We start from the raw sequence: 26,943 nt of genomic DNA, 5'->3' as shown, positions 1-26,943 counted from the left end.
ACAATAATAGATATTGTCCTCCGAAAACATGGAGTGTTGATTCCGTGATATCACAGAAATGTCCGTGGCCTAGTGACGTCATCACTGCCGTGGTTGCGACAAAGAATTGGTGGTACCTCTTGCTCTCCAGCCGGTGCCAATGCCAATACCTTTATACACCTTACCGCTGTGGTTAAGCTAACACCGAGTCGACTCAATTCTACATCTCTGCGGGGACATCATCGGCCTATCGTGCGTTTATTATTTTTTTTTTTACATTTGTTTTTGTTTATTCGGTCGACACGTTTATTGTTTTTGCCTATACCTATCCCGCATGCCGGTCGAACGTTTCGGGTCATCGTTTAGTAATTCTAGTCCACGCCCAAGTTGTCAGATATTAAAAAAAAAAAAATTATAATAATAATAACACGAATAATAATACTTTGTGGTTTGTAGTTGAGATACGGTTATACACTACTTAGTATAATGTTTCGTACGAGACTTCGAGCAAGACCCTTTGTTATTGTCACACGCAGAGATAAGAGCTGAAAACTTATATTATACTTATTTAGAGTAAGTCGCTTGATTTCATACCTATACGGTTTAATTTCTTTCTCAGTTCCCATCAATTATTACACCCGTTTTTTATTCTCATTATCGTTGCAACAGTTCGGTGTATCGACACAGTTCACAGCCATTATAATTCTTAACTGTAACTGTATTATTAAATTAACATGATTGAACCAATGTCTTAAAATTTGTCTATTATAAATTATATTCTTGGTACGTTTTATTGTCTAATTATCTAATTAGGATTATTATTTGTTTGTAATTAATTGTAGTCGTTTAGTGTAACTGTAATGATTATACTTATTAAAACTGTACCTAGTATAGAGTGTTGATAGGTAACAATAAAATAATACATTTGTACAAAGTCATTGTAAAGTAACAATTTCATATTTTATTGATTATACAATTTTAGTTAAAAATAATAATTTAATATGTTCGAAAAACAAATTTTTAAACTTGGATATGTTACAGTGTTTTATCACGTCTTAATAATAATATTTGAGATTATAATTTACCACTAAATGCAATTTCTTAATAATACTACACTTGCTTTTGGTATGTAAGTACATTCAAACTCGTCATCACAGTATGTATAAATGACAATAAGAATCAAGTTAAACTAACATTTGTTTAAGTAATACTATTACAGTTTCTATGTCAATGTAAATTTTACAATTTAGTATATTGGCCTTGCTGTAATACATATCATATTTCAAGCCACAATATTATTTTTCTTATTTTTATATTTTCTGTGTGATTTGATATCCCAAATATTTTTATGTTCTTACCTTAGTGTTGCTTTAGTAGGTAAATAAATATAATAACTTATTAAATAGATATAGTAATAAACGTACATGAAAAAAAAAATGTTTTACAGACTGTTGCGTGACATTATAGTGCTGATAATAATTATCTAATGCTTTAATCGGTACAAAATATAGTATTACACTGGTATCACTATTTTGTGCAGGAAGTTATGAACAGGCTTATCTGTTTTTAGACTTGGGATACAAGAGTTTGATAAATAGCTGATTATAATTGTTATTATTATTTAAAAATATAATGTAAAAAATGTTTTTATTTTTTTAAGAAAAAAGTGAATAAGTGGCAATTTACCTCTTGAACATATACTATAGGTCTCTTGGTAAAGTTATCTAATGTTATGTTACAAATAAGAACATTTTTACTATTTATCATTTAATATATTTATTTTCATTTATACCATAGAAATTGCTTTATAAAGTAAGAGTTCAAGGAAATTATGTTTCATCAGTGTAATTATTTAAAGTTTTTTATGGTACAAATCGCTCGTATAAATAAATAATTTGTGTTATTATACCAAACACTATTGATAAATTTAAATACATTGGTTATTAAATTATAAATTGAAGAAAACTATAGACAACAAGTTAACCACTTAATAAAAAATGTGTTTTTTATAAGTAGCTATAAATTAATCTATATGGTTTAATAGACATTGATAGTTTATTTGTATGTTGGAAAGAAAGATTGTAAACTCATGGCTGGCCCTTGGCAGTATATTCTTTATAAGAACTACAAAAATAGTTTTATTACACTGCTTACATTGACAGTAGTGAAAAAAAACTCAAATAGTGGCTCACATCCTGTAGATTCTTTTTATATTTTTATGATTTCACTGGTTGTTAAACTGTTTAATACTATAATTATATTATTACTATAATATAATTAATAATATTACTAATATTCATCCTTTGAATTATACTTGGAATTTTCATTATTTTTTTTTAAATTTAAATATATAGGACATAAATAGGAGATAATGTATTCCATTAAGTAGAAATTCATATTACCATATTATTTATAAAATCTAAAAATAATATTATATTTTTATAATATTTATGTAAATAATTTAATGATGTGTAACATATGCAAATTTAAATTTGTTGTATATATTTTTTTTAGATTATGTGATATGCGAATCAATCTGAGATGAAATTATCATTGGATTCAAAGGAATAATAAAATAAAATTACTTTAATCATGTAATTATCAACAAATTATAAAAAATGACGTCATGCGATTTAGCTCATAAGCGTTTCTACTGTCGAGAATGGGTGTTTCAAAAACTACAACATTGTTTTGATATAAGAAGCACTTGGAAAACATGTGGAGTACTATTAGTTGGTGGGGCCGGTTGTGGGAAAACGGCAATATGCTGTGAAATTGTTTGGCCAACAAATAGACAACAACGGTCATTGAACAGAAGACTTCTAGCTTATCATTTCTGCCAGGCTCAAGATATCAATACATTATCGGTGACACATTTCATTCAAAATTTGGTCTCTCAACTATCTAATTCATTGCCAAAGTCATACAAAGAAAGACTGAAAAATGACTCTATCATACAAGAAGCTTTATTGCCAATCAACATAGTTAAAGATGCAGATGATACATTCAAGAAAGCTATTATTTTTCCATTGTTAGAACTTGAGTTACCAAAACATACAATGTTTCTGTTAGTTGATTCAATAGACGAAGGGTTGTGTGTAAATGAAAGATCTGATTCGTTTTTGAAAAATAGTACTAGCAAAACCATAACAGAACTTTTGGCTACACACCATCACTTATTTCCCCAGTGGCTGATGCTTATTTGCACAACACGTCGACAAAACAAAAGTGTTGCTCGGATGTTTTCTGGTTTCCGAAAAATTAGTTTAGATGATCTCCGTAAATCACAAGTATGTCATTTTTTTATTTTATGAAAACTTCTAATTAAGTTCTCTTAGTCTGAAGCAAAATTCTAATCTACATATTTTATCGTACCTTAAGAAATAACATGATTTGTTTAATTCATACAGGTTGTTACTGACATACAACAGTACATATTAAGCCGTTTAGAGTCTGAAGAAACGCTGAGGCAACACATGAGTAGAGATACAGCAGATATGTTAAATCAGTTACATATTAAAAGCAATGGATGTTTCCTTTATTTGGAAAGAGTTTTGGATGGCATATCCGATGGATGTGTCGTGTTAAGAGAAATCAAGGATATACCCGGTACACTCAATGGGTTATATTTATGGTTTTGTCAAAGGCTGTTAAATTCAAAACATTTTTCAAAAGTAATACTATTTGACAAAGAGTAACTGTCAATATTTTTTAAATTCAATCTTGACGTATTTTATAAATGTGCTTATAGGTACGTCCTTTATTAAACGTGATTTTGGCATCTCCCGAACCTTTATCAGAAGAGCAGTTGAACAGTATTATGTGTTCTGTGTATCGGTCAATGTCTGTTGAAGAATTCCGTAAACGATTTAATTTATTAAGAAGGATATTTTCAATCTCAAGAGATTCTAAGCTAATACAGTTCCATCACAGTTTTGGTGAATGGTTTTTGGACGTCAAACATTGCACTAGAAGATTCTTGTGCTCTTCTAATGAAGGCCATGCAATGATAGCAATACATACCGCAATTGAGTAAGTCAATTTTTTTTTTTATTACTTTTTTAACTTGCATATATTTAAACTTGATATTACAAAAAAACTATTTACATTGAATTCTTACTATTTTGGTACTTTTAAACTACTATTTTTTCCTGTGTGAATATAAGTCATACCAGAGTTGTTATATTTTCATCACACTTGATTTATAACATATCTTAACACAATTTATTTTTTTTAAAAATGACCTTAAATCTTTTTATCTATAGATGGCAAATTACTAATACTGATAAATTTTTTTAGTTGTACATCAATGCTTAAGTTTGAAGATGCACACAAGTTAGCTTATCACTTATCGAGAATAAATCCATTGCCGGGTTGGTCAGATTTCTCTGATCCCAATCTTTTACCTTTATTGTGGTTAATAGATAGTGGAGCTCAAATCTCTGACAGTATGACAGTTCCATGTTATGATTTGAAGTCTGTTAAGTTTATAGAAGATGCCAACAGTTGTTTAAAATCGGACAACAGCATACTACCTTGTGAAGTAATTATAAATTTAAATAAAATATAAAGATTACTTTTGTTTTAATAGTTTGTAAATTTACAAATTTTTCTTGTATTTTACTTCTCTAATTATTATTTATTTGGTTTTTTTTTTTTTTAGCATAAAACAAACATAGAAAAAGTTGTTTGTTCCAAAGAAGAAGTGAGCACTGCTGAAAGTAATAAGTTAGTAACAAATTTAAATGAAATTGATGTCAATGGAAGAAATGTTTTGCACTTACTTGCAATGGATGGTAATTTAAGTGTACTCGAAGAGCTATTAAACACGCATCCTAATGTCGACTTGGAAATTAGTGATAACAATGGACAAACTCCACTTAATATAGCTGCACGCCATGGCTACTTAGAAATAGTAGAGGTAGGAGTATAAGTAACTTATTAAAATATATTCAAACTTCACCACTATTAACTCAAATTTCAAGGGTGATAAAAGTTAATTTGACTAATGCTATTTACTAAAGTTTATATATCTAGAATTTTTTTTCAAAAATAAAAAAACATTCGAGTTGGCAGTTTATTATGTTTTTATTAATCATTACAATCATGACCGGATTAGATAATTATACATTAGTTTATGATGTCAAATATTGTATTGAAGGTTTAGGATTTTTCATGAGTTCAGAAAGAAATTTTAGACTTTCGAATTATTGAGACTTAATTGTATATACCTATTTCTATGTAATCATTTTGAAATAAAAACATTTTTAGCTTCTCTTAAAACACAAATGCAAAGTTGACCATGCAGATGTTGAAGGATGGACAGCACTCAGAGCTGCTGCATGGGGAGGCCATTCACAAGTAATAATCAAATTCAAATTATTTTGTTCAATATAATTTCCTTAATCTTTATAGGTTGATATATATATATATATCAATTTTTCATTGCTGGCAGGTCCGCTCACCCCTCAACGCTCTCCATACCAAAAACGTTAATGATATACTACAATTTGAAAAAAAAAATTTCAGGTGCTTGAGGTGTTGTTGAAACACGGAGCGGATGTAGAATGCTGTGATAGTGAAGGTCGTGGAGCCCTAAGAGCAGCTGCCTGGGGTGGTCACGATGATGTTGTAGCAAAATTACTTGAAGCTGGTGCAAATGCCAACACAAAAGATGGAGACGGTAGGACTCCTTTAATCGCTGCAGCGTATATGGGACACGCTCATATTGTAACTAGGTTGTTGGATAATGGAGCAAATATTAATCATCACGACAGCGATGGCCGTACTGCTTTAAGTGTTGCTGCCTTGTGTGCACCAACTAACGAGGGATACGCAAAGGTCGTTACCATATTATTGGATTATGGGGCATTTGTTGACCATGAAGACAAAGACGGAATGACTCCATTACTTGTCGCAGCATTTGAAGGCCATAGGTATATATGTTTCTCTTAGAAAATAACCCCAGCAATTTAATTTCCTAGAAACTAAACTTAGAAAATAAACTGTACAAATAAATAAACCTCAAGTTATTAACCACTCTTGGTAATATTGTAGTTTTTTGTTGATAAAATATAATATAGATTAAAAATATTATATAGTATAGAAGAACAACGCTCGTGTATGGATTTGTTGCTGGGTTTTTTTTTTTTATTTCGTAAGAGTTTTGCTGTGAACTCTAGAAATGCAGATAATATTATTCTATACTTTACCTAACTATGGTTTAAGAGTAAAATGTATATTTTGATATCTATGGTTAAGCTAAAACCCAATTTCAATAGGTATATGTTTTACGCTGTTTTTACCTATTAGACATGATCAAATGATTAAGTATTCCTTATTTTAAGAAGACGCTACCCATCCATTTATTAAGTAGTGAAGTATATGCAAATTTTCGCAAAATCTTAATTTCGATTTTGGAGCATAAACTTTAGGATATACTTTATTAATACAGTACCTAATGAGAATTCTTTATTGATTATTACTTTTTTTGACTGACTTCACAGTCATTTCTATAGACAAAATTAGAATTATTTTCTATCAAAATAAATTTGTGTGAATCAAAACCAAATTGTTTGGGATTGTTGTTAAATTACTAAATTTTCACTAACTACTATAAATTTAGAGGAAAACATTATCTGTGTTTAGACGTTTTTAAATATTCAATTGAATAATCCTTCTAATTTTTCTGATTTAAGAAAATGAGTAACATGTTTCAGTAAAATACTCTGGTAACATTAATTCATTCACATCAGCAGCTTTACCATTCTTCAAGAAATTCAAAGCAGTTGAAGGCATTTTCAACAGAGATATTGAGTATTCTTTTTAATTGTTTTGTTTTGTGTAATAAATAAAAATAAAATAAAGAGCTTATCGAATAGTCATAGTTTACTTCACGGTATTTTTTCTTAATAACCCAGTTTGGTATGAAATAAAATTGAACAATATACTCGCAAATGCAAAATATTATTAACTTTATTGTTTTGATTTTCAGAGATGTTTGCGAAATTTTACTTGAAGCTGAAGCCGATGTAGACCATTGTGACAAGTTAGGTAGAACGCCATTATGGGCGGCTGCCTCGATGGGTCATCCTGATTGTGTTTCACTGCTATTGTTTTGGGGCTGTTATGTAGACAGCATAGATAATGAAGGGCGTACTGTTCTTAGTGTATCAGCCGCACAGGGAAACAATGTTGTCGTATCTCAGCTACTTGATAGAGGTAACCTCTTGCAAAATAACTATTATCTAGTATCCTTTTTAAGTTATATGTTATACAACACCAATTCTTTTTCTAAATAAAACATTTTTGTATAAAATTGTTAAATTATTTGTGTTTATTTATAGGGTTGGATGAACAGCATAGAGATAATTCTGGGTGGACCCCATTGCATTATGCTGCCTTTGAAGGGCATCAAGTTGTTTGTAGATCATTATTGGAGAGTGGAGCTAAAATTGACCAAACAGACAATGATGGAAAAACGCCATTGATGTTGGCATCTGAAGAGGGGCATTCAATACTTGTTAATGAGTTTTTAAAAGATTATGGAGCTCCCCCTGATCAAAAAGCTCATGATGGCCGCACCGCTATAAGGTATTTTGCTACTATTTTTAACCTTATTAACAACTCGTAGTTACCCTATATACCACTAATTATTTGATAAATAATTTTCATAAACAGATTAGCTGCATTAGAAGGCCATATTGAGGTAGTCAGGAGTTTATTGGAGTATGGTGCTGATGTAAACAAAAAAGATGCAGATGGACGAAGTACTCTTTATGTACTTTCGCTAGAAAATCATTTAGTCATGGCAAAATTTTTTGTTGATCCTGGTGGTGCAGATATTGAAAGTACAGATTTGGAGGTATATCATTTTTATACAATATTATGCTACAAACAATATTTATTCTCAAATCATTTAAATCTAATTATTAACATTTGAATAGTGTTTGTATAACCTTGGGACTAAATGTTTATAGGGTCGCACAGCATTACATGTGAGTTGTTGGCAAGGCCATTGTGAAATGGTTTCCTTACTGTTGACTCTTGGAAAAGCGAATTTAAACGCTTCAGACAATGAAAATAGGACTCCATTACATTTGGCTGCATGGCAAGGACATTCTGCTATCGTTAGACTATTGCTTGAGCGAGGAGCCAATATAGATCACGCTTGTAATCAAGGAGCAACTGCATTAGGTGTGTACAACAAAACTTCAAGAGGGGAAAAAAAAGCAATAAATATTGACCCAAAGATGTAATTAATAAAAATTATTATTTAGGCATAGCGTCTCAAGAAGGTAATGAGACATGTGTTCGATTGTTGTTGATGCAAGGAGCCAATCCATTAATTTCAGACCACTGTGGCCGCAATGCTATTAAAATTGCAGCCAAAAGTGGCCATGATAATATCGTTAAGCTATTGGAACAGTTTTGCCCTGTTAAAAATGAAAGTATGGATAATAGTTAAAATTTTTAAATAAAAAAAAAATGCACATTTATTAATTATTTTAAAAATTGAATTTAGACAATGGATGCAGTACTGTGAATACATCTTGCGGATCTGTCTCTACAACTGAAACAAAACCTTCCTCTGCAATATTAGCTAATTCATTATTGTCATGTGCATCTACAGCACCTATTCGTGAATCGTCTTCTCTCGAATCACCCGACTCTACAGCTAAACGAACATCATTTGTTTCCAACTACAGCAAATCAAGTTCTAATTTAACTGGCAGTACAAAAAGTTCCCATCAAGATCTACCAGCGCAAGTAAACAGTGAAAGCCTTTCTGGTTACTTATTGTATACATTTATTCATGCATGCTTTGTTTCAATTTTAGTTAGCACCGCTGACTTTCACACAAAAGTTGCAACAGTGTAGCCGTGGCTTAAAATCGAGACCTACATCTAAAGTTTTGAGTCCATTACAAAGTCCTATTTACGCTACACCGCCACATAGTCCCGAAGAAGAAGCTACAGCTCCTAGTCTTCAAGGTGAGAATAAAAGTTTTTTATTATGTATAGAAAACTTAAATGAATTACAAATCGTTTCAGTGTTGACCAATGACCATTTTTCACGAGACACTCACATGCGAATCATTCTTGGAAATAATGCAGTGTCAAAGAAAACCACAGGATCCAATTCAAAGTATGTTAAAAAAAATTTTGTTTTTAATATCTATAGTCTTAACAAAACAATTTTTTTACAGTAATAGTAAAAGTGCAGGAAATAATAAACAGAAACGTAATGGTATTGTGACTAATCCAGCGTCGAGGATAATACCAGCTATACGCAGCGGACTCGAAATGGCTGCCGGACGCAGAAATAAAACTCCTCATTTGCCAACAGATAGTTTTAAATGGCGTAAGGAAACGCCTTTGTAAATGTATTTATAAATGATATGTTAAGTGAGTTGTTTATTTTCGTTGTATATTTATTTGTATTATTCAAAAATAGTTTATGTCAAAAGGAAATTGGCGGTACATCTTTCTTATTTTGTTAAAAAAAAAAGGTTACACATATAAAATCAATCTCCTTACAGAGTATGAACGTTAATTTTAAATATATATTTAGTTTCTAAAACTGTGTTATATTTCACGGAACGTAGAAAAGTCAAGAGGTATTGTAAAGTCAATTTGATATAAATCAAAGAGAAAAATATATATTTTTATATTATTAAACTTTCCTTTATTAAAAATTCAATTTTAATACATAATAACATACTTCATAAACTGATTCTAAAATATTGTCGGCTTAAAATAGTTTAAACTGACTTAAGGCTAATCATTTTAAATTAAGCATTGAAACATATTTTTAACAAATTAATTAATTATACTAATCTTAGTTTCCAACAGAATTTAATTGTATCAAATTATGATCAAAATCATTAGGAATTAATGATAATGATGGATAGTAAAATTTTAGGTTATTTACTTTTTAGTTTGTAATTTATACAATAGCTCAAAAAATATTTGTTTGGATGATTTCATTGTCAAAATGATACTATTGTCTTTACTTTATTGTAAGTCTCGGTTATGACTGTCCAACTATAACTATTTCCAACTATATACTATTTTTTTGTAAACTGTTACCAACAAAGAGTTCGAATTATTCTGTATTGAAGCTTGTTAACTGGAATAATTTAATTTTGTTAGCGTTTATTTGATACACTTTTGTTTGCAGTTCACATAACAGTTGTTTGTACATCCAACGCGTAATGATTGTCAACCGAGGTAGTTAAATAATTGGTTTCTATATTATGAGGCTGATGATGTGTAATTTTATATGACTATAGGTATACTGAAATAGGTATAATATATTATCTTTGGTACAAATATTCTCGTATTAGCAATATCTACTTATGCAATATTATGCAAACAAAACAATATTTTTTTAGAAATTAGAATTTTTAACAAAAAACTAAAAACAAGTTTAGTATCGACAAATTACTATTAATTAATAAATTATTTGTTTTTGTATTAAGTATAAAAAAAAATATTAGAGAATATTTGTAATCATAGTTGTTTATTGTATCTTACAAGTAGGTATGTTTGTACTGATCCGAGTTAGAAAAAAGTTGATACAAAGAGTTATCAAAGCTATATACTTTTGTTGTAAGGCCAAATTTGTCTAAGGGCATTGTTTATAAATAATGTACATAAATTTGTTAATTTGTAGCAATAATTTAAAGGCTAAGCGAATGTTTGAAATAATTAGTATGAGTATAACCCAATTATACGCCTTCACTTAACATAATTAATGCACGAAATTTAATATTTATTTCCGTTTGAAAAGCAACCCATTTTTTTTTTACCTTGTAACATTTTCTTAAATTTAGTCTGCGACTAAAAAGCAATTCGATTTATACAATTGGAAATTGTTGTTTTATGTTTTACTTGGTATTTCCATGGCATATTTGACTCGTTTACAAAAAAAAAAAATTACTACCTCAAAAAAATGTTCTGCTAATGTACAATTTACCGTCTATTCTGTGATAACGGTACCGAATCTTTAATAAATTATTTTTATAAAATGTCTCATCAAAATGAAATTGCAATTTTTAAAAAAATGTTTAATCTACACGATCAGTTAGATTTTCCAACACTACAGGCAAGTGATGGGTATAGTTCTAATACACTCTCTTTTTGTGATAGCAAATAATCGAGCCACATATTACTGTAATTAAATCAATAATAGTATTATTCTAGTGGCCAATGAATCGCGAGTGCATTTTTTTTTACTTTTTATTAAACACGTTTGTCAATTTTGATGTAGTTATGTACTTTTCTATATTATATATGAATTGTAGGAGTAAGTTTTTTGTAGAACTTTTATTTTATTAAATGTGTATACCTTTTTTTTAATCTCATACATGTTAATAATGAACTCTATGAAGTATACTTCCATTTTTTATTTTTATTATTATTTAATTATAATAGAATAAACTATATGACCCAGTGTGGTGGTGTTCTGTTACAAAAACACAATTTTTATTACTTTTATACTATGACTAAACTACAGTGGCCCTGGTCCCTTAAAGTTATACTTTTTTATTTCTGATTAGAACACTAATTATAACTCTAGACAATAGTGTATACATCACATTGGTAGACCTTAATCATTATTTTTATATAATATATACAATAATCTAGTCTTTTTTTTTTTTTATAAAATACATGTGTCCTACCTAATTTTAAACTGATCCATTTCTTTGTTGTTTTTATGTATAATGTATAACTACAACATGACACTAACATACAAAACATTTTGAAGATTTTTTTTTTTTTCATGTAACTACTTTAAGTTTCTAGTCAACTAATTTGTACAATTCACAAAGGCGTGCATATTTATTATATCATATGTATAATTATCATTTATACCCAAGTATTGTACTGAGGCTCTCAAAGACCACCAACACTATTATTTTTTTTTTTTTAACGTATGTAAGTAATCATAAGAATGTTCAATCTGTGAAGTAGACTGATAGAATATAATATAGAAAGCAGGAACGCTAATATTGCTAAATTACAGAATAAAATAAATATTTTTTAAAAAAACATCTCTTAGTTTTGTTTTTTTTTCATTACCGATTTTGTCAGTTTATTTTGTTATAGCACAAAAGGAGTACACCAACTAGGTACTGGATATTAAAACGTTAATTTAGTAAACTAAAACGATTTACTGAGAAAAGATTATAGAATTATATTAAAAATCAAAACAATAATCAACCTTCTAATATTCTATATTCTTTATTGAACCGTAAGCACTAGTTAAAAAAGGAAAGTAAAAAATTGTTTACACAAACTTAAGCTTCCGATTTCCAACAAAAAACAAACAAACAGATATTTCAAATTTTTCTTATATGCTAAACTATCTTTAAGGTAATGTCATTTCTTAATCAACCTAAAAAATATTACAAAGGCGACGATCATCAGACCTTAATATTTTTTCTTCCAACTATGTTTTGTAAGATAAGTGTAAAACATTATACTATTTGTTGCCAATTAAATAATACATACTACGGGCTAATTTTTTTTTCTCAAAAAAAAAAACATTTGAATCTAAAATTTAATAAATATTTTATAAAGTAAGTTATCGTGTAGTATTTTTCATTTTGTTAAAAAAAGATGAATTTCAAGTGTTTGTTAAGCACTCGCATATACTTTTTTACATGACATATGTATATATATATTTCCGGAAACATTTAGGAAACCATCATATTTACCTGAAGGATTTAAAACTATCAAAAATGTAGTATTTGTTTGTAATAAATTAAAAACAGAACAAGAAGTTATGTGATAAACCCAATTAAGTGTGGATTTCTTTGGAAAATTTAAATAAATGCATTATTGAAACTAATAAAAATGCATCAGTGGTCGTACGACCAGCAATTAAATAATAAGTATGACTTTACAACACAAGACAGGGAATTTTAATGTAAAAACTAAACTATAAAAGCATCATTGGAGGATCTTCCAAGATCATCACCAAACGTGCACCTCACGAATTTCACTGATGATGTTATTTGCATTTTGTAAAGCCTAAAATCAGAAAATAAAAATAAAAGAATTTTTTTTGATTTAGTATTATACATTTTTTTAAGGAAAACGCAGAGCACTATTTATTAAGGGGCAAAAGATAGGCAATATATGACAAAAATTTATCTAGTAGCCATTTTAAATATGCCGACTAAATAAGTCGAAAAAATATAATGTTTTTCTAGTTATAAAGCTTTTAAAGTTATTATTCTTCGATTATGACGAAAGATTAATAAAAAATAAGTCATTTTCTGGCATATCGATAGATTTCAATTTTTTTTTTTTTTTATATATATATATATATATATATATATGAAGCTTACTATTTTCTCTATAGGAGCTAAAAGGTCGATTTTTAAATTAGCTATTAAAAAATTAGTTGGATTTACTAAAAAAAAACTATGGAAAATTAAAAATACGAACGCTTATAATAAAATTTTAAAAACAAAAATAAAAACCGACATTTCAGCCCCATAGAGAAAATATTTATAACAAACAATTTTGAAATCGGTTCGGTAGTCACTTCACGTTTTAGTCTTTATTTGTATATAATTTTGCGCTTTCCGTTTCCCTTAATACTAGATGGTAAGATACATACCTTGAGCATATCGACAGCGTCTTTTCGACGTTTAGATATATGTTCAGACTCATTGAGTAGTTCTTCTACTTGTTCGGATTTGTACAGATGTGTGACTAGCTCTGATTGTAAATTATTTTTAACAAAGTTCACTAAAAAGTGCATTATTGCCTTGGGCACGCTGTCTTGAATTGATTTTCTCACTATGTAGAAATATGATTTGATCAATCGCTCTAAAAACATTTTAAAAAAGAAAACAATTTAATTAAATTGAATTTACATATTATACATATATTTAGTTGAATTGAAAATTCTGACCTATAACATCGCAGTCACGCAATTCTTTCTCGGAAAGATTTCTATTAGAAGGGCTCTGTATATCCAAATTGTGGAAGCTATTTGCCACAGACGTAGTCAATAGCTCATTATGCCCAATGTGTACAGGCGTCGTGGCGGGTGATGATTCAATAGAATTCACTTCACTGTTAAAATCTTGTTGTTGTCTTGGAGTCCTTCTCATCGAACCAGTGCTTGTTACGCTCTGACAGACAATTCAAAGTGTTACACACAAGTCAGATAGTTTTTTATTCATTAAAAATTATTTTAGATTAACTTACATCTCGATCACAACCATTTACTGAAGCAGCGGCATTAAATTTTTTCAATGCTCGTTGTCTAGAAACTTCGTCTTCTTCTGCACTTTTCATCATTAACGATACCAATTCAGCATCCCTATGGAAATCTGGATGCTTAGTATTGATGTAGGCTAGTTCAATAGCAACCAAGTTTTCGACCTGAAATAGTTACAATAACATAGGAGTCAAAACAGGATAACCCGTAAAAAATGTAAATAATTTTCAGATAATAAAACCGAAATATGAAACCAAAAAAAACCTTTCCAGACACATGAACTAACCCAAAAATTAAAAATGCATAAAAACACCAGAATCTGTTGACCCATTATATTTTGACTTAAAGATTAAACCGTGTATTTTGTACGATCAACAAATGATATTATATTTGTAGACGGAACATGTATACAGTTTCAGCGGTATGTAGCACGGGGCACACTTAGATTTTACTGATACATAAGCACATTGAATTTCCATGTTGGGAAAACGGTCAAGCGGATTAAAAATAATTGATTACAGTGACCGTACTACTCAAACCTACCACCCTATGCTTTGTCCAGTAGTATAAGATCAACAAAAATATATTACTGACCATTGAGTTTGTTGTGGGTAAACGGCGGCGCAACAGTTGAGTTACAACGTCGACAATGCTTTCATGTAATTTTGGAAATCTGATCATTTCTTGTTGGGACTCTACACCGCAATGCTGAATCATGCGTTGCATTTCTTCGTGGACGAGTTCAACACATCGTAAGGAAGGCTCTTCCAGTCTGCGTATCTGCCTTTTGACCAACAGCTCAAAAGACACTTCAGGCACAAACAGAGCAGGTCTCGGACCTGTTGCATTTCGTATTGCAGTGAGGACATCCATTTTTGTAAGACCAGTCAGAGGATGGATAGAGTCCAAAACTTTTCCAAATGTCTCATGAAATATGTAACATATTCGAGCCCCACCGCACCTATATAGAAATACAATAAATGAGTATTAAACTAATTATAATTAAATGCATAAAATCACTTACAATTCAGTTGTTTCAATGTTTTTAGAAGTTCCATCAATAGTTGAACAATAAGCAGCTGCGAATTTAGTGATTATTTGCAACAAAGTCTGACTCTTATCTGACACGTCATCGCCAAATGAATACAAGAGTGATTGAAATTGTGAAACCATAACATTAACTCTAGTCTGAAATCACACATATTCAAATGTATGATTAATTTTCAACCAAAGAATACCACAGGTGTTTTTGCATTCATACAACAGGTATACTTACTTTCAAGTTCGGTAGGCAATCTCTAATATGGTGCATGAGAAGTCTGTTTAGGGTCTTGGTCAAGTAAGGTGTCCCATTACGATTAGCCAATGAAGGGTATTTTCGTTGTAAAAAAGTACCTTCATCTTTTAAAGCATTGATGATCGACTAAATCATCAAAATACAAAATATGAGTTTGGACATGATTCAATAACATTTTTACTTTTCATACACACTTTATTATCGTTAATGTCTTGTTGCGAGCGATTCACAACGCCAATTATACCAAGTTTAACTGGAATAACACGACCACATAATATATCGACAGCGTCAGTTCCTGTAAATAAATTTCAACGTAATATATAAATCAAATTAATAAGGAAAAATCTCTTCAATTATTCATACCAGCATCCATGAGATCGAGTTTTGTGATTACAGCTAATGTTCTTTTCCCTTCAGGATCGACTTCTTTGGCTAATTTAAGACTTTCACTAGTCGACATGTCTGTATTGGCAGTACTCACAGCTAAAATTATTGAATTTGGATTTTGAATGTATTTGATTACCAAATTTTTAACTTGCATTTCAATATCTTCTGGCTGATCACCCACAGGAACCTTTATAATAATGCGAATATTCAATTTACATTCTTAAAACGATTCATAATTATATTTTCAAATTTGACAGTACTTTTGTGATGCCAGGCAAGTCTACCATGGACAAGTTCAGAACGTGTATAGAGTATATTTTCAAGCTGATGGGTTCAGGGCATATTCCTTTATTGCTACCAGCTACTCTGTTCGTTTCAGCTTGGATTTCTTCGCGTATTTCGGAAAAATCCTTGAACACTTTGTTTTTACAATGGAGAAACTCGCCCCATTCTTCTAAATTTGCTGTACCTGTATGAAATACATTTTAAGTTTAAAACAACTATAGTTAATCAACTTTTTGCTACAAGAAAAATTATTTATATGTACACTTTGCTACAGTATATGTATATGTATAATAACCAACTAATATCGTACCATTTTCAGCACTTCTATGTTCCTTGTCGCTTAGTGGGCAATTAACCAACTGCAAAATCAAAGGACACCTGGTGACTATTCCAATGCCTCTGGGTAAAAATGATCTTCCGACAATACTTTCTATCACTGAACTTTTTCCAGAACTCTAAACAAATAATTTTTAACATTATTAAAACAATCATGTAAATTTAAAAAGTTTCGCACTTCATCAATCATAGAAATTAACATCTAATAAAAATGCATATTTTAGCTTATTGGTACAACAAATTTTCATTATTGTATAAAATATACGTACATATATTTTTTTTAATGCGTGTTTTTTCATAAGCATTTCATAATAATTTTTTCTACTAGTTCAGTTAAGTAATTAAGTAGTTTTGAACCATAAATACTATTTAAGGTAAGTTAATTAGACATATTGGTAGTTCAAACACATATTATAAATTGTATAACAGTTACACACTACATAAAAAAATATATATTAACAGTCAATTTGTGAACTATTTTAATGAACCAACTAGATAAAAACAGTATAAAGTCATTAACTAATTTACTTGTTAGCTTTTGTTTTGCATCTAGCTAGTTATTTTACAAAGAATTAAAAAATAGATTGACATTATAACAAAAATATGTTGTTTTTTTTTATTAATAAACTTTTAAGTTTAAAAGATCAATACGACAATCACACCTAACAAAAAAAAAAAAACGAGTTGGGTAAAGAATAGTATTTTCTGAGTAAGTACTTTGGACTTATTAGTATTATCAATTCTTTATCTAGTATTAAATAAAGTTGGTCTCTGCCTACTAATAATCAATACAATAATTGTTTATGAGTTATGTAAAGAAAAAATGTCTTACAAAAAAGAAACAGTTTTTGTAGTTAAAGTTGAAATGAAATTAAGTTATAATGTTGAATATAGAAAATTCCTAAGTAGTTAAATTTTAAATTGTTAATATAATAAATGTTGTTAAAAAAAAATATTAAATAATAAAATATTTTTAAAAAAAATCTTAACCACAAAATGAAATACACTTTAGCGTATACACGTATTTCGGCAGTAACAACAGACAAACAATGTCTGGTAACATTGTTGTTGAATTACGCATAAACACTAAAGTGTATTATTTTTTGTAGTCGAGGTTTTTTTTAATATTAAATTATTTTATTTCTTTACGATAAATAACAACGAGTGTAGCTTAAGTTTTAACCAGAATGTTTTATAATATCACCAAGTACCTTCATAAAGTTACATTCATATTCATAACATATGGACAGCCAATAAGGTTGTTAATCATTGACGCGTACACGTAATATTTCCATATTACGCATCAATTTATAGTATTGACAATGTAAATTACGACAATTTATATTTTTGTTATAAAATTAAACTCTTGTATTGTCTACAATATATATTTAATACAGAATAATTAGTGAAAGGATGACAAACCTGTGAACCAATAACCACTATTTGCGGGAGCTGTATAGCGTCATAGCCAACGGTGTTGAAGACGTCTTGTAATCGATTGATTACCGGAATCAATGCTTCCATCCTTATCGGTGTGAGTCCGCTAGCGGACGGTTTGTAACGAGTCTAAATTAAAACTGAGCTTAACGGGCTAAGTCAATATGTGCAATACAATGTGTATGTGTAATAATTTTTTTTCTTTTTTACGCCCGTTGTGAAATTAAACGGAAACCGCAATCATGCACGTACTTGTTACTAGGCCGCTAATGTAAAGCAACAACGGTGTTTGCGACAAACAGGAACTGTTTCTTTTTCTTCGGAATAATTCAAACGATGCCCAGCAATTAGATTTTGTAACAGCCAGTCGGAGGGGACAACAATGGATAAAAATTGTGCAGTTTAAGGGGAAAACAACGACTGGAGGTGCATTCTGTGATAACGATAAAGATTTTTTTTTTCTGGGCTTTTTACTCATGGCGTATTTCTCTATACTCTAGCCGCAGCTGTTTGTTACCGCGGTATAGGTGAGCTAGATGAATCGATAACCAGTCCGTGTTGATAACTCATCTGAATTCTGCTTCAGGTGATAAGAAATTATCTACCATAATATGATAATCATTATTTGTTATTACTTATTTATTATTTATTAATCGAAATTCGAATATTGATTGTTTATTTCGGTACAATTATTATATAACACTATTTTCATCAATTATTCATGTAATTTAGACTTTAGACGGACTAATAATCATTATATTGACCCGTTGTAGTATCATTCGTGGCAATGTTAGGCCTTAAAAATGACTATGATGCGGATTTGAATTTGTCCTTAAAATTTTATCAGTATGTTAGTTCGATTATCCTGATGAACTGATTAAAATTTGAAGGTAATTGGATAATATTAGGTAATTGAGTTTCATTTAATAGGAATTTTTCTCACAATGTTTTTAACCTAGCCGTCTGAAATGTACACAGTTTATGTGGTTGGCACTTAGCCAAGTTATTGCTGTTATCCATCGAAATTATCTTTTGATAGTAATGATTTTTTTTTTTGGTTATATTAACATGACCACCAATAGTCTTTAAATAATACAAATTTCTTAAAAAAATTTTTTGGGATTTTGAGAACGTTATGTGCCATTGGATTAGGCAGCGGTTTTTTCTATATTCCTCGTTTGAAATTATTTTACAAAGAAATGTAAGAAATTTAAAAGTATTTTTTAATTTGTTTAAACTGTAGGTACTAAATGTTTTATTTTCAAACAGATAACAATTTTTATAAACATATATATATTTTCTTTACAAATAATTTGTTTTTGTGACTTTTTTCCGAAAACAGATTTATAAATAAAATTGTAGTACTGACTAAAAACTACTGAAATACTAATAAAATATCATTATTTCAGAGCTGCTATAGTCTGACACTTTTTTTAATGATCAAATATCAAACTTGATAAATTAAACTATGATCAATTTACTGACATACAACCGAGTACCTAATAATTTTACGACAATATTCTTAAAATTGACTCGATTAGTAACGTTTAATACCATATTCAACTAAATTGGAAAATGGAAAGCAAAAATAATTTTTTAAGAAAGTATGAGTAAGCTTGAAGACATTTACCAGGTATAAATAACAGTAATACATATGTATAACAGGCAATAATAAAAATAATAATGATATTAGGCAAAATAATAAATATTACAAAATATTTACATAGGTTTTTAATTTAGATTATCTATCTAATTTTGATAGGTATGGTAATGTATACTATAAAGAAAGTCACGACCAACGTCTTTATTCTTAGAGACAAGTTGAAAATTATATTTTGTATAATAAAATATATAGGTGTGAGACTATATCATAAGTACTATATTATAATACTATATTTTAAGTAGGTAGTACATTTTGTGCTAGTATGTGATAAAAAACCACTAATGGATAGCATTATATCAATCATTCCGGGCTTGCAGTTCATCGGTTAGAAAAATATGTTATGTAATTATTTTATATATTATGTAAACGAGTTATTTTTTTACAAGGCATGTCGTACTAGAAATTAATATTCTCTATAATTATCCTACAACAGTAAATTTACAACAAAAAAATAAGTACTGAGTAAAATCCCTTCGTGTATAGAAATATAACATTGATAATTTGGCAAACAATTTATTTTTTACATTTTTGAATTCTTAATTATAATTTTAAGTTTATTAATTTTCAAGCACGTCACAATTACATACATTGAAAAGTACAAACACCAATTAAATCGATTATTCTATTTGTATAAGCAAATACAAGAGCAGTGACTAGTTTCTTGATATATTATAGGATAAACACAAATGCGTGAACGATGTCAGCAATCAGATAATATTATTTTAGTCATAGAATATTGTTTTTGACGACTATTTGTTTATATTTAGATTTTAAACAAGGAGTGAACATTTGAAACGGACCAATGCCTTTCTCAGCTGGATATTTTTTTTAAAACAAAAATATTATCTCATACAGTCTTTCATTAGTATTTACTAAAGGAGAATAGACATTAGTCATTACTCATTACTAGGCTAGGACCGATACAATTTTCAACTATACTGGACACATAGCGGCCCAATTTACGGTTACTTGTAAAAATAACAAATTAGCCACAATAATAAAAATTTGAGTATATAATTCATAAAACGGCATAAAAAATGATTGAGTAATCTACAATACTACTTCACATAACATAACTAAACTGATCTCCGGCCAATAGCCCCTTTAGCTTACCAAACATTTTGATCCAAAATGATCATAATGTAGTAATATTCATTTGCACATAAGGTAAAAAATAATTACAATTCTGAAAATCGAATTCTAACAAAACACGGCAAAACAACACTTTTCCAACGGTAAACAACGTATGTACTTTGTTATGTTCATTGAAAACTTCATCGCATTTGAAATACCAATGCATTATTTATGATATTATTTACATGATAAAATGTTGTATTTCTCAATTATTAACTTCATGGGGAAAAAACGGGTAAATATCGAATTTGAACTTTTAATTTTAAAAAACGGTTGAAAATTGATTATTAATTAAAATTCATAACAACGTGTATCTGAGTACAAGTATATAAACTCACAACAAATTTAAAATTTGCTTGAGGCCAACGGTGATGACCTCGGCACAGGGAACCAGTGAGTACAGTGGGATGCAATTGGACAAATAACGGGTGACGGTCAGCCGATGTGATTTCAAGCCTAAGTCCACAGGTGATCTGAGTACACTATAGACGCGTCAATCGAATTTCGTTAGCATTAGCGTTTTCATCTCGTTGAACGTCTCACTGAATTCGGTCAAGTGCGCTTTCATATTGCTGGCCGTTGAATTGAAGTCGCATCCGCCGTCATCGACAGGCGTGTGGTACCAACTATCACCAGTACTGCATTGTGTCGATTCCACTTCCTCGGTCAACACTTCCGCATGCTTGGCCAGTACCGAAGTAAACGAGTCGGTCTGTTGATCGCATGATTCCTGGTCGGTCGGCGACTTGAATTCGGCCAGCTGCTTTTTCAGCTGTTTCACTTGTCGCGCGCGCTCTTCGGCGGCGCGTCTCAGCTCGCACATCTCCTGCGCCATCGAGTGCATTTTTCTGTCGCGCTGTTTCAGCTCGCCGACGAACTGTTGCCGTTCGGCCGCGTTTTTCTGCGCCGTCATTTGGGCCGTTTGTTCGGCCCGCTTGGTCGCCTGCTGCTGCTGGGTCAACGCTGACTCCAACCGCATGATGGCCTTCGTCTGCTCGTCCGCCCGGCACCTGAGCTTTTCCCCTTCGGCGTGCGCGTCGCAGTACTGCTTGTTGACCGCTATAAGCTCTTTGCCAACCGTCTCCACTTCGGCCTTCAGCTCGCATATCTCTTCGTCGGTCTTGCATTTCTCTTGTGCACGCGTCGCCCGCAGCTCTTCGATCATCCTCTTCAGCCGGCCCATCCGCTCGGCTTGCGCGTCCAGCTTTTGTTGTCGGTCCGCCAGTAAGCACTTGGCCTCGGCCTCGTTGGCCGTTTTCGAGCTCAACTGACACCGGAGGCCGGTCAGCTCCGTCTGCATTTTTGACACGTTGCTCTCCATTTCCGTTTTTAGCTCGGCCATGGCCGACCTCAGACACGTGTTCTGCGCCTGAGCCTCCTCCACTTTCCTGTCCATTTCAGCCCGTTCCGCCTTGTTGTCGGCTAGCGCTTTTTGCAGCGACCTGTCCGCCTCCTCCAGCCGGTCACACATCCGCTTGCCGCTCTCCACCAGTTCCGCTATCTTCTTGTGCAGCTTGCACGTCTGTGCCTTGAGGTCCGATCTGGCGCCCTCCAACTCCTTGATGACGCCCTCCTGTTTCTGGAACTTGCATCTGACGGCATCCAGTTCACACCGGAGCCTGTCGGTTTCCCGCTGGCTCTTGCTCAACAGTTCCTTGTGCGATTCTAGCTCGCGGCGAGCGCTCTCGTGAGTCGATATCAGCTCGAGCATGCTCTCGGACTGCTTGCGGATAACATAATCCATCCACTCGTCGGCTTTGCTCATTTTTTCCTCCAGGCAGTCTCGGCTGGCCTTCATGTTGTCGAATTCGCACAACATCTGCTCCAGTTCCCGGATTCGTTCTTCCGCCTTGGCCAACTGACATTTCAAGTTTTCTTGGTTTTCGGTCATTATCACGTCATTTGCTTACGAATTTTTGATATTTAGAGATTCTCAATTATACTTGATGATTTCGTGTATAGTAAAAAATGATGTATTACAACTGAAATTTAAATTAACAACAAAAACCGTTTCCATGTTTTCAAGTCGCCCTGGAGTTGTTTGTAGCCAGGTGTAGGTTAAGATCGACGAATGCTGTTTTGTGATAGAATTACAACTTCAATGTGTAGAAGGAACGCGTTCATAGCAACGAAACTAGACGCTTGATCATTTTCGAATCTATCCACGAAGCCGTTAGTTAGCTGACGTTTCAAACCCATTGCAGGGTCCATCTTTAGACATAGTCACCGATTCATAGATCCGTAAATGATCAAGTTAATAGTTCAATCCATGAAAATTGTTTAATTACAGTTTGTTCATTTACAGAAATTAGACGTGTTGTGAAATTATGAAGACATCAAGTTTTTATTTGAAATAATAACATGATATTGTCTCTTATACATTATTATATATTAATACTATGATACGAGTAGGCACAATATTTTAAATTGTTTGTAAATAGTCTCACAGTGTATGCGCAGTAGCCTATAGGTCAAGGCTATAAATTACTGTGGTTCAAAGGAGAAATCGTTCATGTACTAATAAAAAAGCAATGGTGTTTGATGTTTTAAGTATGCGAGTTTAGGTCGGACGCTGTATAGATATATTTTTAGTTTATATATGTAAGCATAATAACAACCAATAAAGATCCCTCCAAAATAGAATAGCAGCTTGTGTAAAACAATACTTTTCCTACAATAATAAATTACAAAAATAGACCACAAACAAAATAATGAATATGTAGCAAGTTAAAGTAAGCTTTTTGGAAATCGTTTCAATTTTGGCCGTCACCTCGCACAACTTTTCTTCCCTCGATTCCGATTCCCTTAGCGCACACGACATCCGCTCCTCTTCTATCATGTCGAATTCGCACAACATCTGCTCCAGCTCCCGGATTCGTTCTTCCGCCTTGGCCAACTGACATTTCAAGTTTTCGGTCATTATCACGTCATTTGCTTACGAACTTTTGATAATTAGAGATTATCAATTATACTTGATGATTTCGTGTTTAGCAAAAAATAATGTATTACAACTGAAATTTAAATTAACAACAAAAACCGTTTCTATGTTTTACAAGTCACCCTGGAGTTGTTTGTAGCCAGGTGTAGGTTAAGATCGACGACTGCTGTTTTGTGATAGAATTACCACTTCAATGTGTAGAAGGAACGCGTTCATAGCAACGAAACTAGACGCTTGATCATTTTCGAATCTATCCACGAAGCCGTTAGTTGGCTCACGTTTCAAACCCATTGCAGGGTCCATTTTTAGAGACATAGTCATCGTCGATTCATAGATCCGAAAATGATCAAGTTAATAGTACAATCCATGAAAATTATTTAAAACATTTATAGAAATTAGACGTGTTGGGTTTTGCAGATGATCGGTTAACTGTTAACGGCAAAAAGGACAGTGAATTATGAAGACCATATCGGGGAAGGACGTCTGATGTATCCTGACCTACCTGATCTTAAATTAGAGAGGAGAAGTGACACCGTGTATGTGCAGTAGCCTATAGGTCAAGGCTATAAATTAATATGGTTTAAAGGAGATCCGTTCGTGTACTCATAAATTGCATCAATAAAAAAACAGTTGTGTTTTGACGTCTAAAATATGCGAATTTAGGTCAGATATATTTTTGGTTAATATATGTAAGCATAATAATAACCAATAAAGATTCTTCCAAACTAAAATAGCAGCTTGTGTAAAACAATACTTTTCCTACAAATTTACATGTACACTATAAATTAAAAACGATGTTAACTTACACTGTACTCAACTGATTATCTAAACATTGAAAACACACTGAAATTCTGAGTACCAAACCAGAATTTAGAATTTAGGTAGTAATATAAAAAATTGTGCTCCAATTATTCTCACTTAAAGTCTTACGATTAACTAATAATAATTTTACTATAATCTTACCTATTACTAACACAATTCTTAATTCTTTTTTTAAAATTTAGATTTAAAAAAAAACATTATTTAAATAAAATATCTTTGAAACAATAGGACGTGTATAATAGAAATATAAAAAATGAGAAGCGTGTTTATTGTTTTTTTCTACTTCTATTCAAATGTGTTAGAGTGGAATCAGATTCGATCGAATGCACACGCCGAATTCTAAGTTTCGGAAAAAAAAAACAATAAAAAAAGTGATTTAGTAATGCCCCAATAATTCACTATAGTGAAATGGACACACGGATTTAATTTTATGTTTCCTGAAAAACAATTGATTTTTGTGAGGGAAAGCCACTTTATATAGATAGTCTTTTACTTTATTCTAGCCAGTAACATCTTAATTTCCCACGGAACGGTAAATTAGTAGACTTTAGTCTATAACCAAGTTAAAATAAATAACAGTTGTATAAACTTTTCTTTATCGAACAGCGGACTACAGGAACGTCTTTGACTATATTTTTATTGTAGTCACAAATATTATATATTAAAAAAAACAAACCAAACTTAAAAAAAAAAAAAAGATAAAAAACGAAATTAGGTTAACGGCACCAGTACTACCCCAATTTTTGGCAATACTGGGTTTTTTTTATATCAGATAGAATATTAAGATATTTTATACCGCTGAAATGAATTTTGTATACAAAGTTCATTAAACAAAATGCAAAATATGTAAAAAAAAATTATCTGATATAAAAAAACACTGCATTGCCAAAAGTTGGATTATAGTGCCAATCACTGGTGCCGTTAACCTATTTAAGAAATTTATTTTTATTTAAATGTAAATTCTGTTAGCTGTGGTACCTGTTACAAATAAAGTAATTAGGGCCTCTGGATACCAGCCATTTTTAAGGAGTTTTGTATAGGCAATATTTAAGAAAAAAGTGGTTTTAATTAATATACCGGTTAATTTGTATAAGCTTCATGATATTATTTTTAATTTAAATCATTTTTTCTGTGAGTATAAGCCATTATTAGCCATTTTTTTATAAAAGTACATTTTTTGTTCATCGCACAGGCTGAACCAGTGATCTTGATAAGTAACTTGAAAACAAATTTGAATTCGTCATGAAGTTTAATAACAAACTTAATTATTTAGACTTCACAATAATAACAAAATAACTTCTTTTCTTACTTAGATTTTGAAAATTACTAATTTAAATCGATAATGGAAAAGTTAATATTTAATTTGTTTTTTTATGACAGTAACTAGCAATTGGCAGGACCAGTTAAATTGGCTTGGAGTAATTATTATTGTCCCTGAACCGTTTCGTTTCATAACCATGGTTCACACTCAACAGTAGAGTAGTAACAGTAGTAACCACGGATTTAAATATAATTGGAATGACCCGTGACTGCTTTCCAAACGTTTAATTTGTTCAGGTCCATACCATTGTGGAATTTGCCAACATTATTGTGAAGTCAATCGGTCGGTCGTTGCCCGTTGGTCGCCATTTCTTATACTGAGCCATCGGATGAAGTAAAATTAAACTTTGGTCAATTCTTTATGTATATTTTTGCTAAGGAAATAAAAGCTCAGAGATAGAACAAACATGTTATTGGCATGTACTTGGATTTATTATTTTATCGTTTACATGTTACTTCAATCGTTCTACTGTTCTACTACATCTTATCCATTGCCGTGGAAATATGACCGTTGACAATTCCGGTCATACCTTTTCTTACGGTCTGATATGTTTTACGAAATGAATAGGTATGACATTTCCTGTGAATTGTTTGTGTTTCGTTATTTCGAAATAAAACGTCCGCGCTTACAATTATATAGTAGGTAGCTATGCATTAAATTTAATACATGACATAATGTACTTGAGCATATTATTTTGTTTTATGTACAATATTTACTAACATGCAACTAATATTTGGACAAATTCATAACCAATTTAATAATTATTTAACAATTAAATTTTTCGAGTGTTTAGAAATCGACGCCCACTGCAAACCAAAAGTTTGAAATGAAAGAGGAACGGAAAGCGCTATTTATTAAGGGGCAAAGGATAATTTTAAGGAGAAAGGAGAAGGGCTAATTTTAAGGAGAAAAATATTAAGTTTTTCAAGTTTTTAAAGTTATTTTTTTTCGAGTTATGGTGAAAGTTTGTAAAAGTCATTTTCTGGTGTATCTGTTGGACGGATTTAAATTTTTGTCAGTTTACAAATTTGAAGGACCATACACCAGCCTAGTGATTATCAAATTATATAAATACCAACCACTAAATGAGGGGCTGGGGA

The 26,943-nt window shown here is 31.1% G+C and overlaps 3 protein-coding genes across 5 annotated transcripts; 1 reads left to right on the top strand and 2 right to left on the bottom strand.

Moving 5' to 3' along the window:
- Nucleotides 1–178: 178 nt before the first annotated feature.
- LOC126837089 (ankyrin repeat domain-containing protein 50) lies at nt 179–12,021 on the top strand. 2 transcript variants are annotated; one of them, XM_050570882.1, is made up of 17 exons: nt 179–552; nt 2,494–3,269; nt 3,390–3,653; nt 3,731–4,011; nt 4,279–4,522; nt 4,643–4,900; nt 5,251–5,340; nt 5,509–5,915; nt 6,974–7,200; nt 7,326–7,572; nt 7,660–7,843; nt 7,959–8,175; nt 8,259–8,429; nt 8,504–8,748; nt 8,819–8,972; nt 9,033–9,126; nt 9,188–12,021. In XM_050570882.1, the coding sequence occupies exons 2-17, from the start codon at nt 2,598–2,600 to the stop codon at nt 9,360–9,362; spliced, it is 3,930 nt and encodes a 1,309-aa protein (XP_050426839.1). In that variant the 5' UTR covers nt 179–552; nt 2,494–2,597; the 3' UTR covers nt 9,363–12,021. The 2 variants fall into 2 exon arrangements, with proteins under 2 accessions (XP_050426839.1, XP_050426840.1); XM_050570883.1 differs by lacking the exon at nt 179–552 and adding an exon at nt 563–762.
- Nucleotides 11,708–18,397, bottom strand: LOC126837091 (dynamin-1-like protein). 2 transcript variants are annotated; one of them, XM_050570885.1, is made up of 13 exons: nt 18,218–18,397; nt 17,951–18,105; nt 16,503–16,647; nt 16,168–16,376; nt 15,884–16,094; nt 15,715–15,815; nt 15,500–15,646; nt 15,248–15,411; nt 14,818–15,184; nt 14,211–14,387; nt 13,912–14,134; nt 13,615–13,826; nt 11,708–13,019 (listed from the first exon to the last, which is right to left on the bottom strand). In XM_050570885.1, exons 2-13 carry the CDS (start codon nt 18,050–18,052, stop codon nt 12,963–12,965), a joined length of 2,115 nt encoding a protein of 704 aa, XP_050426842.1. In that variant the 5' UTR covers nt 18,053–18,105; nt 18,218–18,397; the 3' UTR covers nt 11,708–12,962. The 2 variants fall into 2 exon arrangements, with proteins under 2 accessions (XP_050426842.1, XP_050426841.1); XM_050570884.1 differs by having other exon boundaries at nt 17,951–18,094.
- Nucleotides 18,398–21,255: 2,858 nt separating this feature from the next.
- Nucleotides 21,256–22,653, bottom strand: LOC126837177 (early endosome antigen 1-like). Its single transcript, XM_050571004.1, has one exon. It carries the CDS (start codon nt 22,651–22,653, stop codon nt 21,256–21,258), a length of 1,398 nt encoding a protein of 465 aa, XP_050426961.1.
- Nucleotides 22,654–26,943: the final 4,290 nt, after the last annotated feature.

The sequence above is a fragment of the Adelges cooleyi genome, unplaced genomic scaffold (assembly GCF_023614345.1).
Source record: "Adelges cooleyi isolate 19-005CV unplaced genomic scaffold, UGA_ACOO_1.1 ACOO_flye_CR_arks_rails_tigmint_CR_PRNA_247, whole genome shotgun sequence".
Taxonomy (NCBI): Eukaryota; Metazoa; Arthropoda; class Insecta; order Hemiptera; family Adelgidae; genus Adelges; species Adelges cooleyi.
Note: the sequence above shows the minus strand (reverse complement) of the source record. Positions and strands in the feature narration are given on the sequence as shown.